At 36.3% G+C, this 19,519-nt stretch overlaps 1 protein-coding gene across 1 annotated transcript; it reads right to left on the bottom strand.

Moving 5' to 3' along the window:
- Nucleotides 1-4,395: 4,395 nt before the first annotated feature.
- On the bottom strand, nt 4,396-6,847 carry edl (ETS-domain lacking). Its single transcript, XM_088272657.1, is given in 3 exon segments — nt 4,396-5,645; nt 5,647-5,693; nt 6,727-6,847. Coding segments are annotated over 3 exon segments (342 nt in total). The 3' UTR covers nt 4,396-5,471.
- Between the last annotated feature and the right edge of the window lie 12,672 nt (nt 6,848-19,519).

The raw sequence follows: 19,519 nt of genomic DNA, 5'->3' as shown, positions 1-19,519 counted from the left end.
ACAAGTTTTGCTGGATTATTTTACATTACAATATTTTTGACAAAAAAAAACATATTTTTGCCTATTTTTTGTAGTGAAACTTTCGGGTATCCATCATAGATGTTCACAGTACACAATGCACTTTACTTATTATGTTTTTATGGTGTATTTACACAAAAATATTAACATTTACAGACTCGCGGCCTAAAGTATGGCGACTGTATAGAAGACGCGGCTGTCGTATCTGCGGAGCACGAGCCGACCGGAAGTATTCACGATAAAGTTGACATTAAATTAAAATAATTTTGATATTTTATGGCAATAAATCAAAGAGAACTAATTTATCCATGCCTCGAACCAAATTTAAGTGCAAAATATTATCCATAGGTGTTGATATAAGTACGTTAAGTTGAAAAACGACTATGCATGCGATCCGCAGTCAACGGTACTTCTATAAAAAAACGACAATAGATGCGATCCGCAGCTTACGGGTTAATACTTTTAATGTAGAGACCTGTTTTTTTTAATTAATGCATTAATTGTTAAATCAAACACAGATTTTCGCTCATTTTTTTTTTTACAAAAATGTTAGTTATATTAGTATAGGTACAACCATTCGCCGAGATTTTTATGTTTACCGGTTTGGAAACGTACCCGTCTCTTCGTCAGGACAATCACTACCACAGCATGCAAACAACACTACCCTTATTATTTTTTGACATCTCATCAAAGATGAAGAAGAATTTGGAAGTCTGGGCATTTACGGGGCTGACGACCGTTATAGGCTGGTTTAAGTGATCACTTTACACACGTGTAACATTCACCAATTCTACCCATTATCTCTAGTGAAGTTCTAGTGATTCAAGAACAAGGTTTCTAAATTGGTTCATATATATAGAACTTCCAAGAATTTGAGTAGTGTGGTAGTCAATAATACTGAAAATAACTTATGTTGGTTTTAAAAACGATGTTTTTTAGTTATAAAGGAATGTAAGGCTGAATAAGGAATAATTATAAAGATTAGGAAGAGTTCTTTAAGGTGGTATGGACATGTGGAGCTAATGGACAACGAGAGAATGACTAAGAAAATAAATAAGTGAGCGGGAAAACAGAACGAGGACGGCTGAAATAGACTTGACACGATCAGATCAATCAGAACCTAAAATCTGGTGGGGTCTAAAGTCCGCGTAATTGTAGGGCATGTATGACTATATGTATGGATGTGAAGGAGGCAAGGAGTGTATGTCAGGACAGAAGAGTGTGGCGTTCCATCCATTCTGCCTACCTCTGCGAGGAAACGATGTGATAGTAGTAGTAGTAGTAGTTGCTTTTATATGTAATATTTGATGAACATTTTTACGTACATAAAATAAAAAATATAAATAAATCAGTAAATGAGTGATAGGGTCAAAAGATAAAGAAAAATACACTTTGTTTTGTCGCCAGCATCATTGGTTAAACTTCGTTCACGAAGTCATCGCGTCAGCCTCGGATTTGTCCTTCGCTTGAGATTCGCCCCAAACCTTTCTTGCAACCAACGGGGTGTATCGGTATTCGGTGACGTCACGAGGTCGTGACGTCACAGTGATACTGTCGCTCGAATCGCGTAACATACGAGCAGTTCACTTGCAAACTGCGTTATGCTAAAAAAAATTGTCAATGGTGGCAATCGGTAGAAGATTTTAATTATTAACGTCCATGATCAACATAATCTGCCAAAATTCGTTAATTAGGAATAAAATGTAAAATGAAAAATAACTAACTAACTAACCATCACGCCGCTTCCCCGCAGGGGTAGGCAAGAGAATAGAATGCCACACCACTCTGTCTTTGCAAACATTCTTCGCCTCTTCCACGTTCATGCATCTCCTCATACATACCCGCCGATTGTTACGACTCCTAACCTGACCACTTTCAAGTATTTGGCATACCTGATCGTGCCATGTTTTTTTCGGTCTTCCTCTGCTCTTTTTTCCACTTACATTCGTCTAATAAATTTGTTTTACCGTTCTTTCCTCACTCATTCGTTCTACATGTCCAAACCATCTCAACACACATGGGTTAAAATGAAAAATACTCTTGCAAATGTCGTTATGCCAAGTTGCCAAACTCGTGTAACTCATGTCAACTTGCTAAGTTGCTAAACTCGTGTAACTCGTGTCAACTTGCTAAGTTGCCAAACTCGTGTAACTCATGTCAACTTGCTAAGTTGCTAAACTCGTGTAACTCGTGTCAACTTGCTAAGTTGCCAAACTCGTGTAACTCGTGTCAACTTGCTAAGTTGCCAAACTCGTGTAACTCGTGTCAACTTGCTAAGTTGCCAAACTCGTGTAACTCGTGTCAACTCGCTAAGTTGCCAAACTCGTGTAACTCGTGTCAACTCGCTAAGTTGCCAAACTCGTGTAACTCGTGTCAACTTGCTAAGTTGCCAAACTCGTGTAACTCGTGTCAACTCGCTAAGTTGCCAAACTCGTGTAACTCGTGTCAACTTGCTAAGTTGCCAAACTCGTGTAACTCGTGTCAACTTGCTAAGTTGCCAAACTCGTGTAACTCGTGTCAACTTGCTAAGTTGCCAAACTCGTGTAACTCGTGTCAACTTGCTAAGTTGCCAAACTCGTGTAACTCGTGTCAACTTGCTAAGTTGCCAAACTCGTGTAACTCGTGTCAACTTGCTAAGTTGCCAAACTCGTGTAACTCGTGTCAACTTGCTAAGTTGCCAAACTCGTGTAACTCGTGTCAACTTGCTAAGTTGCCAAACTCGTGTAACTCGTGTCAACTCGCTAAGTTGCCAAACTCGTGTAACTCGTGTCAACTCGCTAAGTTGCCAAACTCGTGTAACTCGTGTCAACTTGCTAAGTTGCCAAACTCGTGTAACTCGTGTCAACTTGCTAAGTTGCCAAACTCGTGTAACTCGTGTCAACTTGCTAAGTTGCCAAACTCGTGTAACTCGTGTCAACTTGCTAAGTTGCCAAACTCGTGTAACTCGTGTCAACTTGCTAAGTTGCCAAACTCGTGTAACTCGTGTCAACTTGCTAAGTTGCCAAACTCGTGTAACTCGTGTCAACTTGCTAAGTTGCCAAACTCGTGTAACTCGTGTCAACTTGCTAAGTTGCTAAACTCGTGTTACTCATATCAACTTGCTTGGGGTAGGCAGAGAGAATAGAGCGTCACACCAATCCGTCTTTGCACACAATCTTCGTCTCTTCCACATTTAAGTATCTTCTCACACATACCCGCCGATTATTTCGACTCTTAACCTGACCACTTTAAAATAATTTTGGCACACCTGTATGTGTCAAGTTTTTCCCGGTCTTCCTCTGCTCCTTTTTCCATTACTACATTTGCCGTTCAAACGGCAGTAAAAGATGAATAGGGAAAAATTAATGAAAACATATTATGGTAAAAATCATTTATTATTTATTGTAACATTGACTAGACAGCTATGACACTGTTATAAGGTAACATACACGTCTTTTCTCAGTCATTTGAACATCAAAAATTGAACTCTACAAGTCACTAATAGATACAGCAGACCGTTCCATCCAAACCCACTAAAAGCATGTTTTTTTTTATTGTAAGAATACTGATTCTTGCTTACAAAATGAGGTTCATATTTTAAAAAATAAGAGGAAGAAGAATGAGAAGGAATATGTATATATCGTAGTCGTACAGGAGAAAGTGACCAACTAACAAAACGTAATATGTTCAGGAGGGTCATTTAAGTCACTTTTGCTTGGCAACAAAATAAACATCAATGCAGTTAGTCATTTTTATTTTAATTTAATTAGGGATTTTTCAGGGCAATATTAAGCTAGTAAGATATCAAATAGTCAATGATCACGTTTTTGTAAAAAAAAATGCATTTGGTCACTTTCTCCTGTATTATTTATATATATATATATATATATATATATATATATATATATATATATATATATATATATATATATATATATATATATATATATATATATATATATATATATATATATATATATATATATATATATATATATATATATATATTATATATATATATATATATATTTTGTCCGCCTCCGTAGTGTAATGGTCAGCACTCTCGGCTACCGTTCTGGAGGTCCCGGGTTCGATTCCCAAGGGGGGTAAAATAAATATAAGTGATTTTTTCACTGTAATATTTATTCAATATTATTACCCTGGATTGGTACCTGAAGCGGAGGACTGATCACCTTTCCTTCATGTGTAAACGATCAAGATAACACTGCGTTTATATGACGCAGTGCCCTATGCATCATTGGGGTGCGGATAAGGTTTTATATTATTATATATATATATATATATATATATATATATATATATATATATATATATATATATATATATATATATATATATATATATATATATATATATATATATATATATATATATATATATATACGTATGTATGCAAACATTCTTCGCCTCTTCCACGTTCATGCATCTCCTCATACATACTCGCCGATTGTTACAAAATAAACACTATTTATACAGCTTATAATTTGACCAGTTATTCACAACATTTTGAGCGTGTCCAAATACTGGTTTTTCTCTACTTAGCAGTTATTTTCACATACTTTTCTCTAGTCACAAGAGCTAGCCCTATTCGCTCACTCCTTTCAAGAACGTTATATTTCAAAAATCGACAATTTTCAGTTGTGCGTGTTTTCGGAATGCCCAGAACATGTACTATATCCCAGCAAAAGCGGCATATTTTTAACTTAATATTTACCCCTACAGGGCTGAAAGTGTTTTTTGCATTTTGAAGAAAAGGTATTGCTTAATTATGTTTTTAAATATACTAAATATTTTTCAAATGGAGAAAAAACCTTCAGATTGTACCTAAAAAGATCTGTTCACAGTAAAAGTTCCAAAAGTGGCTTGATATTTATTTTTAATATTATTTTTATACATCTCATCAGAGATGTAGAAGGATATGGATGTCTGGGCATTTACGGGGCTGATGACCGTCATAGGCTGGTTTAAGTGATCACTTTACACACGTGTCACATTCACTAATTCTACCCATTATTGACAACCACACTGCTCAAATTCTTGGAAGTTCTATATATATGAACCAATTAAGAAACCTTGTTCTTGAATCACTAGAACTTCACTAGAGACATCTATTGGTGAGATGTAAAGAAGCTTTTTACTAAGCAGAAACTCTTATATTAGTATGTGAGGTCCGAATCCTGGATTATAATCACACACATGAGAAACGCCAGAAAATACCATTTTCATTTTTATTATTAAGCTTATAATTTGACCAGATAATTTACTTACAACATTTTGAGTGTGTCAAAATACTTGTTCACAAAATCTGGATTATCTCCAGATTTTGTGAACAAGTATTTGGACACACTCAAAATGTTGTATTTTTAATACATTGTATTATATTTGTTAAACCTTAAAAACGTATTAGTATTTTGATTTGTGACGTTCTTGAAAGGAGCGATTGTATCGCTCAGTTAGCGGGCGAGGTGCATGGCCTCGGCCAGCCGGATGCGGAAGTCCCTGTAGAGCAGCTTGCCGCCGAGGGGCACGCGGCGCAGGAACATGTCGGGCGTCATGAGGCACAGCCCCTTGCCGTTCATGGGGAAGCGCTCCGCCAGCGGCTGCGGGAGGCCGTGGCGGGCCCCCCGTGACGCGCAGCCAGGCGCCCACGTCGGCGCGCGTCCAGTCGCGAGGGTCTGCGAGATGAGAGAGAGCATGTAGCATTCCAGTATACAAACACAGACTTCCACTATACTATCACATCAACAACACACTCGAGCCGCCCACACCAGCCGCCCACAGACGCCACTTAATCCTAAGTTCTTCTTCTTCTTCTTCTTACCATCACGCCGCTTCCCTGCAGGGGTAGGCAGAGAGAATAGAGCGCCACACCACTCTGTCCTTGCAAACATTCTTCGCCTCTTCCACGTTCATGCATCTTAGTTAGTTAAGTTAGTTAAATGTAATGATAAATTAATAATAATAAAGCCCTTATCCGCACCCATATGGTGCATAGGGCACTGCGTCATATAAACGCAGTGTCATCTTAATCGTTTACACATGAAGGAAAGGTGATCAGCCCTCCGCTGCAGGTACCAGTCCAGGGTAATATTGAATAAATATTGCAGTGAAAAAATCACTAATATTTATTTAACCCCCCTTGGGAATCGAACCTGGGACCTCCAGAACGGTAGCCGAGCGTGCTGACCATTACACTACGGAGGCGGACTAATGATAAGTTAAGCATGTGGTATTCCTAGGGGTAAAGTAATGTAAGTACTACTACTACTACTACCATCACGCCGTTTCCCCGCAGGGGTAGGCAGAGAGGATGGAACGCCACACTCATCTGTCCTGACATACGCTCCTCGCCTCCTTCACATCCATACATCTAGTCATACATGCCCTCCGATTTACGCAGACTTTTGACACCACCAGATTTTAGGTTCTGATTGATCTGATCGTGCCAAGTTTTTCGGTCGTCCTCGTTCTGTTTTCCCTCTCACATTTGCCACGTATATTTTCTTGGTCATTCTCTCGTTATCCATTCGCTCCACATGTCCATACCACCGCAAGAACTCTTCCTAATCTTTTCCATCTAATTTTTTTTAGGCTTACACCTGCTTGTGAGTGCATTTACTCTTTATGTTTAAAATTACAATAATTTCATGTAATTCGGAGTAAAAATTCGTTTAAAAAATAGTCGCTAGATGTCAATATAAGTCGTACCTGTCGGCAGTGCTTCTGGATATGTCTCTCTCGCTGCCTCGCCTATGTGCGTCCCCTTCCAGTGGTGCGCGCTGATTGGCCCCCTCTCGCCGCCGCAGCCGACCGCCAGCCCGCCGTCCATCGTGCCCGGCTGTCACCCTGACAGCTGTCACACTGACAGGTGTCGCCTGACAGCTGCCGCGCAGTGTCCCGTAGATCAGCCCGCCACGAGGGCCACTGTTGTCATTGGATGAGGTGTGTTTCGTCGATATTTGGGATTTTAATCGATTTTTTTAGTTAAGTATGTATTCTTATATGAACATACTTAGTATCAAAGGCTATTTTTAAATATTTCGTGGTAAAATCGTTCTGAAAGTAAAAAAAAAAAATAGATTTATATTGTATACTGTATTTTGTATTTTGTCCGCCTCCGTAGTGTATGGTCAGCACGCTCGGCTACCGTACTGGAGGTCCCGGGTTCGATTCCCAGGGGGGGTCAAATAAATATAAGTGGTTTTTTCACTCTCATATTTATTCAATATTACCCTGGACTGGTACCTGAAGCGGAGGGCTGATCACCTTTTCTTTATGTGTTAACGATCAAGATAACACTGCGTTTATATGATGCAGTGCCCTATGCACCACTAGGGTTTAAATGACTGTATAAAGACTCTGTTTGTGGTGGTTAGCACGCTCGACTACCGTTCTAGAAGGCACGGGTTAGATTCCCAGGGGGGGTCAAATAAATATGAGTGATTTTTTCACTCTAATATTTATTTAATATTTTTCCTGGACTGGTACCTTGTATAGGTATAAGAAAAAACACTTTCATTTGTATGTGAGTTCCAAATCCTGGATTATATTCACGTACTCGAGTAGTCGAGATTTTCTTATGTTATATTCTTCTTCATCTATGTTGAGATGTTAAACAAAAAAAACTCCTAATTGGAGATAATAAATGGAGATCATGAATCGCTCACTCCTTTCAAGAACGTCATAAATCAAAAAACTTGATTTTTCTGGAGAACGTTTTTAAACATTAAAAATATAATACAACGTATTAAAAATAAATATCAAGCCGCTTATTGGACTTTTGACTGTGCAACAGATCTTTTTAAGTAAAAACTGAAGGTTTTTTCCCCATTTGAAAAATGTTAAGTTCATTTTAAAAAATAGTTAAAAAATACCTTTTCTTCAAAATGCAAAAACAACACTTTCTGTCCTGTAGCGGGTAAATATTAAGTTAAAAATATGCTTCTTTTGCTGGGATATAGTACATTTTCTGGGCATTCCGAAAACATGCACAACTGAAAATTAACGATTTTTTATTTATGATGTTCTTGAAAGGAGTGAGCGAAGTGTGGAATTGTTTAATTGGCTTTATTTTTATTAATGTAACTATTTTTGTTAATGTAATGTAATGTTTATTATTGTAAATGTAACTATTGTTTATTTTTTTTTTAATGTAAAGCTGTACAATTTTGGAATAAATAAAACTAAAATTAAAAAATAAAAAGTAAATTAATCCAGATTTGTAAGCAAGTATTTGGACACACTCAAAATATTGTAAAGTAACTTATGTTGCGGGTTCTCGATTATCCCGTTTTTATGTTACCCTGCCTGGACTGATTACCTTTCCTTCGTGCAACTAACGATCAAGATAACAGCGCATCCTCACGATACACAGATGATCTGGTCAATTAGGTACTCAGTGCAAAATAAATAGTTATTAATGAAAGGAAGCCATTAGCCTGGAGCCTTGTATGGTATGACAATCCTTTCAATCATTTTGTGATTTCCTGTAGTCCATTTAGCTCAAGTATTATGGACAGCACATGTGACATATCGCTCACTCCTTTCAACAACGTCATCTATCAAAAATCGCCAATTTTCAGTTGTGCGTGTTTTCGGAATGCCCAGTAAATGTACTATATCCCAGCAAAAGCGGCATGTTTTTAACTTAATATTAACCCGCTACAGGGCAGAAAGTGTTGCTTTTACATTTTGAAGAAAAGGTATTGTTTAATTATTTTTTAAATATACTAAATATTTTTCAAATGGAGAAAAAACATTCAGGTTTTACCTAAAAAGATCTGTTGCACAGTAAAAAGTTCAATAAGTGGCTTGATATTTATTTTTAATACATTTTATTATATTTTTAAACTTAAAAAACGATCTCCTGAAAAATCAAGTTTTTTTTATATATGCACTGTTGAAAGGAGTGAGCGATATGTCATTTTTATTGTCATTTGACCAAAATGGTGTGTAGGGCACCATATGTTGTATTAATTTGATTTTCTATATCTGGTAAGTATGTTTTCAAAGGATGGAAAGGAGAGTGAATGCTGGGAACAGAGTTTAATGGTGCGCTGGAATCAGTTATAGCAAATAAAAGCCTAACAGGGAAATTTAAGCTGACAGTCACAGTAATCGTTTTAAATTCGAAACATTTTGCTTGAATTGACTAAAATTTCACTAGAGACATCTATGGTGAAATGAAAGAAGTTTTTTTAGCAGAAATTCTTTCATTAGTATGTGAGGTCCGAATCCTGGATAATAATCACATACATGAGAAACGCTAGAAAAATGTTTTCAATTTTTTTTTTATTTCAGACTGAATACAGTTGAAATACGATCTCTCAGTGCGGCAAAACCATGTATGGTAAATGTTCCAATGCTGATATAAGCAATCACTCTCCTTTCAATATCTTTTTCATCTTTTAATCCCTAGAAAACATCGGCTTACCCGTCTGGAATGCACAGCTTTTTAAATATATAATATTTAGCCTATTGTAAACTGATTTATAAGTATGAGTAAATTACACATACTGTATATGATATACACGAGAAACGCTAGAAATTATTTTTTTGTTTTTTTCTTATAATTTGACCAGTTAATTCAGTGATTCCCAAAGTGGTCTATATCGATCCCCAGGGGTCTACGACGACTTAGAAGGGGTATATGTCAGCGAAAAAAAATTGGGGGTCCATGAAAAAGAAATAGAGGTTAACGACACCAAGTTTATTCCTATGACTAAAAGCATTTATTTTTTACTTATTTATTTAATTTAACAGAGTAATTTTAATTTTAATTTGCTATCCTAACATGTCGCTCACTCCTTTCAAGAACGTCATAAATCAAAAAACTTGATTTTTCAGGAGATCGTTTTTAAAGTTTAAGAATATAATATAATGTATTAAAAATAAATATCAAGCAACTTATTGAACCTTTTACTGTACAACAGATCTTTTTAGGTAAAACCTGAAGATTTTTTCTCCATTTGAAAAATGTTTAGTATATTTAAGAAAATAATTAAACAATACCTTTTCTTCAAAATGCAAAAACAAATCTTTTTGCCCTGTAGCGGGTAAATATTAAGTTAAAAATATGCTTCTTTTTCTGGGATATAGTACATTTTCTGGTCATTTCGTTAACAAACACAACTAAAAAATTGACGAATTTTGATTTATGACGTTCTTGAAAGGAGTGAGCGATGTGTATATTTTTTGAATTTTCTTTATAAATTATCATACACGTTATAAATTTCAATCTTTCAATGTGCACTTCATATATCGACTTTCAAAAATACATTAGGAGATAGTGAATTTGCTGAAAAACAATATCAGGTAAGGAGGATCTACCAAAAATCGAAAAACTTGGCAAGGGGTCTACGAGACAAAAAAGTTTGGGAACCTCTGAGTTAATTCCTTTACAACATTTTAAGTGTGTCCAAATACTTGTTCACAAATCTAATAACATTAAAAATAACTCCTAATTTGAGTTCCAGATTTGTGAACAAGTGTTTGGACACACTCAAAATGTTGTAAATTATTATTATTAATATAAGATAATAATAAAAACCCTTATCCGCACCCCAGTGGTGCATAGGGCACTGCGTCATATAAACGCAGTGTTATCTTGACCGTTTACACATGAAGGAAAGGTGATCAGCCCTCCGCTTCAGGTACCAGTCCAGGGTAATGTTAAATAAATATGACAGTGAAAAAATCACTTATATTTATTTTACCCCCCTTGGGAATCGAACCCGGGACCTCCAGAACGGTAGCTGAGCGGAGGCTGACTTAATATAAGAAGTATAGTAAATCCGGTGTCCGTCATTTATATACTATTTCACCCTTTTGTGGGGATGTGGCCGCTTTTGAAACGTGTCAAAATAAATCCGTTAGAATTTTGTTGTTTATTTAAAAGCGGCATAAAGTCCCGGAAATGATGGTCCTTTCATTGCAATGTTAGAATGGTCGTTCGGAAATCAAAAATTGTATTACCGCTTCCGGCCCAACATGGCCGCCACATCCGGCGCGTCATTCACAGTTCTTCCATTATTTTTTTAAATAATAGTTCCTGCAATTTGTCTGCAGCGTGGTCTAGTGGTTAGAGCGTCTGCCTAGCCCGCTGGAGTATAGATTCAACTCCCATTCTACCCATTATTGACTACCACACTAGTCAAATTTTCGAAACTCCTACATATACCAATCTCATGACACAGTATATATAATAATTTTTTTTGACATCTAATCAAAGGTGAAGAAGAATATGGAAGTCTGGGCATTTACGGGGCTGACGACCGTCATAGGCTGGTTGAGGTGATCACTTTACCCACGTGTAATATTCACCAATTCTACCCATTATTGACAAATCACACTACTCAAATTCTTGAAAGTTCCATTTATACATAAACCAATTTCGAAACACTTCTTGAATCAGTAGAATTTCAATAGAGACATCTATTGGTGAGATGAAAGAAGCTTTTTATTGAGCTGAAGCTCTTTTATTAGTATGTGAGGTCCGAATCCTGGATTATAATCACACACATGAGAAACGCTAAAAAACTTCATTTTCATTTTTATTATTTAAGTTTATAATGTGACCAGATAATTTATAAGTTTATAATGTGTTACAACATGTGAGAAATGCCACCCACTTCCATATTCTTCTTCATATAATCCAGATTTGTGAACTAGTATTTGGACACACTCAAAAATGTTGTAAACATTACATATAAGTTCTAAAAAGCTTTTCTCAATCCTACATTATATATATATATATATATATATATATATAAATATATATATATATATATATATATATATATATATATATATATATATACATATAAATATATATACATATATATATATATATATATATATATATATATATATATATATATATATATATATATATATATATATATATTTATATATATATATATATATATATATATATATATATATATATATATATATATATATATATATATATATATATATATATATATATATATATATATTGTTTGATAGTACAGATTAGTGCGGCGTTCTATCCTCTCTGCCTACCCCTGCGGAGAAGCACCGTCATGGTTTGTAAGTTTTTTTTTAATATATACATAAATAGAACTTACCAAAACTTCTCAGTCAATTCAATATTCCTATTTTATTTATAACATCACATTTTTACACGAAAAACATTATTTAAACAGTCAAATGCACTTCAGGGGAGTTCTCCCTGACACAATTTGTTTCCTGATTTTAATATAGACCCGTCTCGGACTGTGGAAATGGTTTTAAATTGAAATATTTGCTTTAAAATTAAAATATATATATAAACAGGTACGTATTCAAAATTCGTACGGTAATTTTAATATAAAATTTCGCGTTTATTTTATGTATATATATATAACTTAAGTATGCAATTGACTAAGTAAATTTGTTGTCAAAAAGTTTTTTATGTCGAATTTACAGCTTGGACATGTTTTCGACAAGACAAGCGGAAGAGGCGATCGCTCGCGACAGTCACCCGATCGGAAATGAACGAAAATTCGACGTTGGGTCGCTCACGCGTTGAACATCTGCTCGCTCACAGCTACAGGGCGACAGGGAACTTACTACACCTTCCTCTTAAAAATAAAACATTCATACTAATTTACCATCACGCCGCTTTCCGCAGGGGTAGGCAGAGGGAAGGGAACGCCCCACCAATCTGTCTTTATTTACAACATTTTGAGTGTGTCCAAATACTTGTTCACAAAATCTGGATTATCTCCAATTACAGGAGTTATTTTCATATTATTTTTAACATCTCATTAAAGATGAAGAAGAATATGGAAGTCTGGGCATTTACGGGGCTGACGACCGTCATCGGCTGGTTTAAGTGATCACTTTACACACGTGTAACATTCACCAATTCTACCCATTACTGACAACCACACTACTCAAATTCTTGGAAGTTCTTTATACATGAACCAATTTAGAAACCTTGTTCTTGAATCACTAGAACTTCACTAGAGACATCTATTGGTGAGACGTAATGTTCTTTATTTGTTTATTTATTTAAACATATAACATTCATTAGTCACATATCGCTCACTCCTTTCAACAACGTCATATATAAAAAAACCTTGATTTTTCAGTTGTGCATGTTTTCGGAATGCCCAGAAAATAATAAAGATAAGCATATTTTATATAAGTCTCTTTTTAAAGGTAACCAGGTGATTTATTCTCTCTTTTTTTCATATATTATTATATTTATTTTTCGTTAGTACTGTTCTCATGTCCGCTTCCGTAGTGTAATGGTCAGCACGCTCGGCTACCGTTCTGGAGGTCGCGGGTTCAATTCCCAAGGGGGGCAAAATAATTATTAGTGATTTTTTCACTGCAATATTTATTCAAAATTACCATGGACTGGTACCTGAAGCGGAGGGCTGATCACCTTTCCTTCATGTATAAATGATCAAGATAACACTGCGTTTATATGACACAGTGCCCTATGCACCATTTGGGTGCGGATAAGGGTTATATATATATATATATATATATATATATATATATATATATATATATATATATATATATATATATATATATCTTAATACGTGACGCATATCGTCTTCTTAGGACATTATCAAACACTTTATTAAAAAATAATGTCCTAAGAAGAGGAAACGCGTCACGTATTAAGATATACATAAATAAATGTAGAATTCAATCCAACAAAAACCTTGTTTTATTTCGGATATATTACCCAACAATGAAATTGAAATATTTGCGTAAATAAGAAAAACACAAATATGGCTCTTTTTAAAAATTAAAAAAAACTTCCCGTATTGTTTGGGATCACCCTGTATCACCTAAATGAATGAATGAGGGTTGTGGCGGATGTACCGCGGGCAGCGGGTGTTTCCGCAATACTAGCTACATACTATGCACACCTCTAAACCATTATACACATATACATAACGTAAAAGCAGCCAAGAATGCATCCCTGTTATGTCAATTTCAGGACTATATACATATCGCTCACTCCTTTCAAGAACGTCATAAATCAAAAATCGTCAATGTCCAGAAAATGTACTACATCCCAGCAAAAATGGCATATTTTTAACTTAATAGTTACCCGCTACAGGGCAGAAAGTGTTGTTTTTGTATTTTGAAGAAAATGTACTGTTTAATTATTTTTTTTTAAATATACTAAATATTTTTCAAATGCAGAAATAACCTTCAAGTTTTACCTAAAAAGATCTGTTGCACAGTAAAAAGTTCAATAAGTGGCTTGATATCTATTTTTAATACATTATATTATATTTTCAAACTTTTAAAACGTTCTCCTAAAAAATCAAGTTTTTTGATTTATGACGTTCTTGAAAGGAGTGAGCGATATATGTATGTATGCACACTGAGGGACATGGGGAGCCCAGCAGCGGAAGCTAAGCTAGCAGTGCAAGGGAGTGCTGGTACCAACCCTAATGTCTTCTTCTTAATAATAATAATAATAATTTAGGTTGACTAATATACACTTCATTTTCGTAAAATACTACCTCGTGGGCGCTTATTTAGATAAATAAATATATATGACCACTTTGACTTCACCACTTTCAAACATTTAAAATGCTTGATCATGCCAAGTTTTACTCGGTCTTTCTCTGCTTCTATTGCCAACCACATTCACCTCAATTCGTTTGAAGTATCCTTTCTTCGCTCATGAGATTCACATGCCCAAACCATGTCAACACACCTTCCTGTACTATATATGTAATAATAATAATAATAATAATAATATATATATATATATATATATATATATATATATATATATATATATATATATATATATATATATATATATATATATATATATATATATATATATATATATATATATATATATATATATATATATATATATATATATATATAAATATACTCATTAGATTCACATGCCCAAACCATCTCAACACACCTTCCTTATATCTTCCTTTTATCGATGAAGCTTGTATTAGTCTTTCATTTTTTTCTTATTTCACCATTCAAATATTTATCATACAACGTTTTGCCGCACATTTGTCTAACACATCTGAGTGTGTCCAAATTCTAGTTCAGAAATCCATGTTATGATGTCAAAACCAAGTCAAGTCAAGTGGAGAAACCCAGATTTGTGAACAAGGATTTAAAAAAAATCTTCAAATTCAAACGCTTATCCGCACCCCAATGATGCATAGAGCACTGCATTATATAATCACATTGTTATCTTGATCGTCAACACATGAAGGAAAGGTGATCAGCCCTCCGCTTCAGGTACCAGTCCAGGGTGATATTGAATAAATATTAGAGTGAAAAAAAATCACTTTTATTTATTTGATCCCCCCCTGGGAATCGAACCCGGGACCTCCAGAACGGTAGCCGAGCGTGCTGACCATTACACAACGGAGGCGGACAAAAAAAACACTCTAATGTGTTTGAAGGGTTTGTTTAATTTATATTTTTGATTTGATTTGATATAAGTGATTTTTTCACTGTAATATTTATTCAATATTACCATGGACTGGTACCTGAAGCGGAGGGCTGATCACCCTTCCTTCATGTGTAAACGATCAAGATAACACTGCGTTTATATGACACAGTGCCCTATGCACCATTGGGGTGCGGATAAGGGTTTTATTATATTATTATTATATTTTTGATTACATGACGAGTGCGATTATTTAAAGTGGTCACCCCTATACTAGGAAATGTCTGCTTCCTGCCCCAACCCTCCGTGACTCGAGGCAGCGCGCTATCCACAGCCATACGGAGGGTAGGGACGCGTCATCAACTAGTGGTATTGTCGCCCAAATATCAATTAATCAATCAAGTTTTTGTCGGTGTTCTTCTGCTACTATTTCCAACTGTATTCGCCTCTTTTTTATCGTTCTCTCCTCACTCATTGGTTCCACACGCACAAACCATCCCAAGCCGCCTTCCTTAGTTTGCTGGATAGTGCTCATCTCAGCCTTGCACCCTTTCCTTATATCACCATTGGAACATCTACCATACATGGTCTTGCCGCACTGAGAGATGGCATCCCGACTGCATCCAGTCTACTCTCATCCTTCCCAAACCATCCCAACCCGCCTTCCTTAGTTTGCTGGATAGTGCTCATCTCAGCCTTGCACCCTTTCCTTATATCACCATTGGAACATCTACCATACATGGTCTTGCCGCACTGAGAGATGGCATCCCGACTGCATCCAGTCTACTCTCATCCTTCCCAAACCATCCCAACCCGCCTTCCTTAGTTTGCTGGATAGTGCTCATCTCAGCCTTGCACCCTTTCCTTATATCACCATTGGAACATCTACCATACATGGTCTTGCCGCACTGAGAGATGGCATCCCGACTGCATCCAGTCTACTCTCATCCTTCCCAAACCATCCCAAGCCGCCTTCCTTAGTTTGCTGGATAGTGCTCATCTCAGCCTTGCACCCTTTCCTTATATCACCATTGGAACATCTACCATACATGGTCTTGCCGCACTGAGAGATGGCATCCCGACTGCATCCAGTCTACTCTCATCCTTCCCAAACCATCCCAACCCGCCTTCCTTAGTTTGCTGGATAGTGCTCATCTCAGCCTTGCACCCTTTCCTTATATCACCATTGGAACATCTACCATACATGGTCTTGCCGCACTGAGAGATTAGTCTACTTTCACCCTTCTTTTACCAACTCCATGCTTCACTTCCATACAGGTGTTAGAACTAAGATTTTTTTAAACATAGAATTTAAAAATAAACCGCTTTACATTTTCAATACATGAAAATTTTAGGTACTCCAGAATTTTGAGAAGATCTTGTCCGTTATCTGCATTCTATGGTGCATAGAACACTGCGTTTGATGAATGCAGTGTCATCTTGATTGCTGACAACACTCGACACCTCATCCAGGCTAGCCGAAGGCGCGAATCAACTGCATTCAGTCTACTTTCATTACTGCTTTGCTAACTCCGTGCTTTGCTTCCATACATTAGGGTCTCCGCTGTTTACTGCCAGTTTAGCTTTCACTGGTTTTATTTGCCGTAACTGGTTTCATTGCACCATTCACTCTGTTTCCATCCCTAGAAAACATACTTCTCAAACATACGAAATAATAAACCAAAACCATGTATGGTAGATGTTCCAATGGTGATATAGACGTTTATTCTCCTATCAGTATCTTTATCATTTTAATCCCTAGAAAACAACGGCCTATTCGTCTGGAATGCACACCTTTTTAGATATATTTAACCTATTATAAACTGATTTATTAGTATGAGTAATTTACACACACTGCTGTCCCCTACAAACCCTTCGAAGTCAGTAAATACAATTTATTTCAAACAAATATTTGAACGTATTTACAACCCATAATAAAACGATATTATATGTAATAAAAAACAGGATGAAGGAACGGACTATTTCCTGGTCACAAAGGACTCTCTGCGGAGACAATAACTTGGCCGAATGGCGGCCGGAAGCGGCTTCCTGCCCGTCAATGGCGAGCAGCTCTGCCGCCTTTATGGCTGTGGAAGATTAAGGAAAAAGGTTCCTTTCCCGCCAGATTTTGACAGATCGGCCATTGGGGATGCGCGGACGGACGGAGTAGGTGTTACTGCGCAGGTGCTCGCGTCAGGGCTGCCAAAATACAACGGTAATTTTTATTTATTTATTATTATTATTTATGGTTCACAAACATTGAAAAAGATATGACAATACATGAAATACATTGCAATACAAATTGTTTGAATGTTTTTCATCAATTAGATGGGAGCACAACAAGCTTATAGAAACAATAACGGTGCAGGTTAAACACGTATATAAAGAATAGTAATTTGGTTTTTGTCCGCCTCCGTAGTGTAATGGTCAGCACGCTCGGCTACCGTTCTGGAGGTCCCGGATTCGATTCCCAAGGGGGGTAAAATTAAATATAAGTGTTTTTTTCACTGTAATATTTATTCAATATTACCATGGACTGGTACCTGAAGCGGAGGGCTGATCACCTTTCCTTCATGTGTAAAACGATCATGATAACACTGCGTTTATAAGACACAGCGCCCTATGCACCATTGGGGTGCGGATAAGGGTTTTATTATTATGTTCATAAAACCAAATAAGTATAGCAACTACAGCTATATCCTTTTGCCAGATTATGGGATACACTATTTTATACATTTTGTGGAAAAAACTTAGAAAATGGAAAAAATGACAGATATACCCCTTTATGTAATGACACTACCGAAATATGATATTCTAGTGACGACATATTTTCATAGGTTGATTTAAAAGATCGCTTTATACATGTCGCTCACTCCTTTCAAGAACGTCATAAATCAAAAAACCTGATTTTTTAGGAGAGCGTTTTTAAAGTTTAAAAATATAATACAATGTATTAAAAATACATATCAAGCCGCTTATTGAACTTTTTACTGTGCAACAGATCTTTTTAGGTAAAACCTGAAGGTTTTTTCTCGATTTAAAAAATATTTAGTATGTTTAAAAAAATTATTAAACAATACCTTTTCTTCAAAATGCAAAAACAACACTTTCTGTCCTGTAGCGGGTAAATATTAAGTTAAAAATATGCCTCTTTCGCTGGGATATGGTACATTTTCTGGGCATTCCGAAAACATGCACAACTGAAAAATGACAATATTTGATTATTACGTTCTTGAAAGGAGTGAGCGATGTGTAACATTCACCATTCTACATCTCAACATAGACGAAGAAGAATATGGAAATCTAGGCTACTACTACTACTACTACCATCATGCCGTTTCCCCGCAGGGGGAACGTCAAGCCTGAGTAGGATCATAATTAAGCGGGGTTGCATAAGCCGTAGCTAGATTTCAGAGTCACTTGGACGTTAGGTATGTAATTGAAAAAAACCCTAACACAATTTGATACTTGCTAGAGGTCCCAGGTTCAATTTCCAAGAGTGTGTATTATTTATTTTTAAGTCCAACTACTACTGCTACTACCATCATGCCGTTTCTCCGCAGGGCTAGGCAGAGGATGGAACGCCACACTCTTCTGTCCTGACATACACTCCTCGCTTACTTCACATCCACACATCTAGTCATACATGCCCTCCGATTACGGGGACTTTTGATACCACATACCACCACGAAATGTATGTAATTGTCCATATTTATTTTACAAACTATTGTCGTTTTGTTATTTGTCCGATTTCCGGTTTGGCGGCAAGGTCGCCGGTCCACTTCCGGCCGGGGTACTACAGACAGGAAGTGGACGCAACGATTGCACAGTATGATGGTATTGATTGAGCTATGCAATGAGAACAGCACACAATTGAAATAGGACCTCCAGCGTTCCTTGTAATCTACCCTCGTACAGTTATAATTATCTTATTCTTTAGTAAATTACTAGTAGTTAACTAACTAACCATCACACCGCTTCCCCGCAGGGGTAGGCAGAGAGAATCGAACGCCACACCACTCTGTCTTTGCAAACATTCATCGCCTCTTCTACATTCATGCATCTCCT

The sequence above is a fragment of the Brachycentrus maculatus genome, unplaced genomic scaffold (genome assembly GCF_059751285.1).
Source record: "Brachycentrus maculatus isolate JH-2025_06_01 unplaced genomic scaffold, ASM5975128v1 h1tg000513l, whole genome shotgun sequence".
Taxonomy (NCBI): domain Eukaryota; kingdom Metazoa; phylum Arthropoda; class Insecta; order Trichoptera; family Brachycentridae; genus Brachycentrus; species Brachycentrus maculatus.
This window is presented reverse-complemented; position numbering and strand designations above follow the sequence as displayed.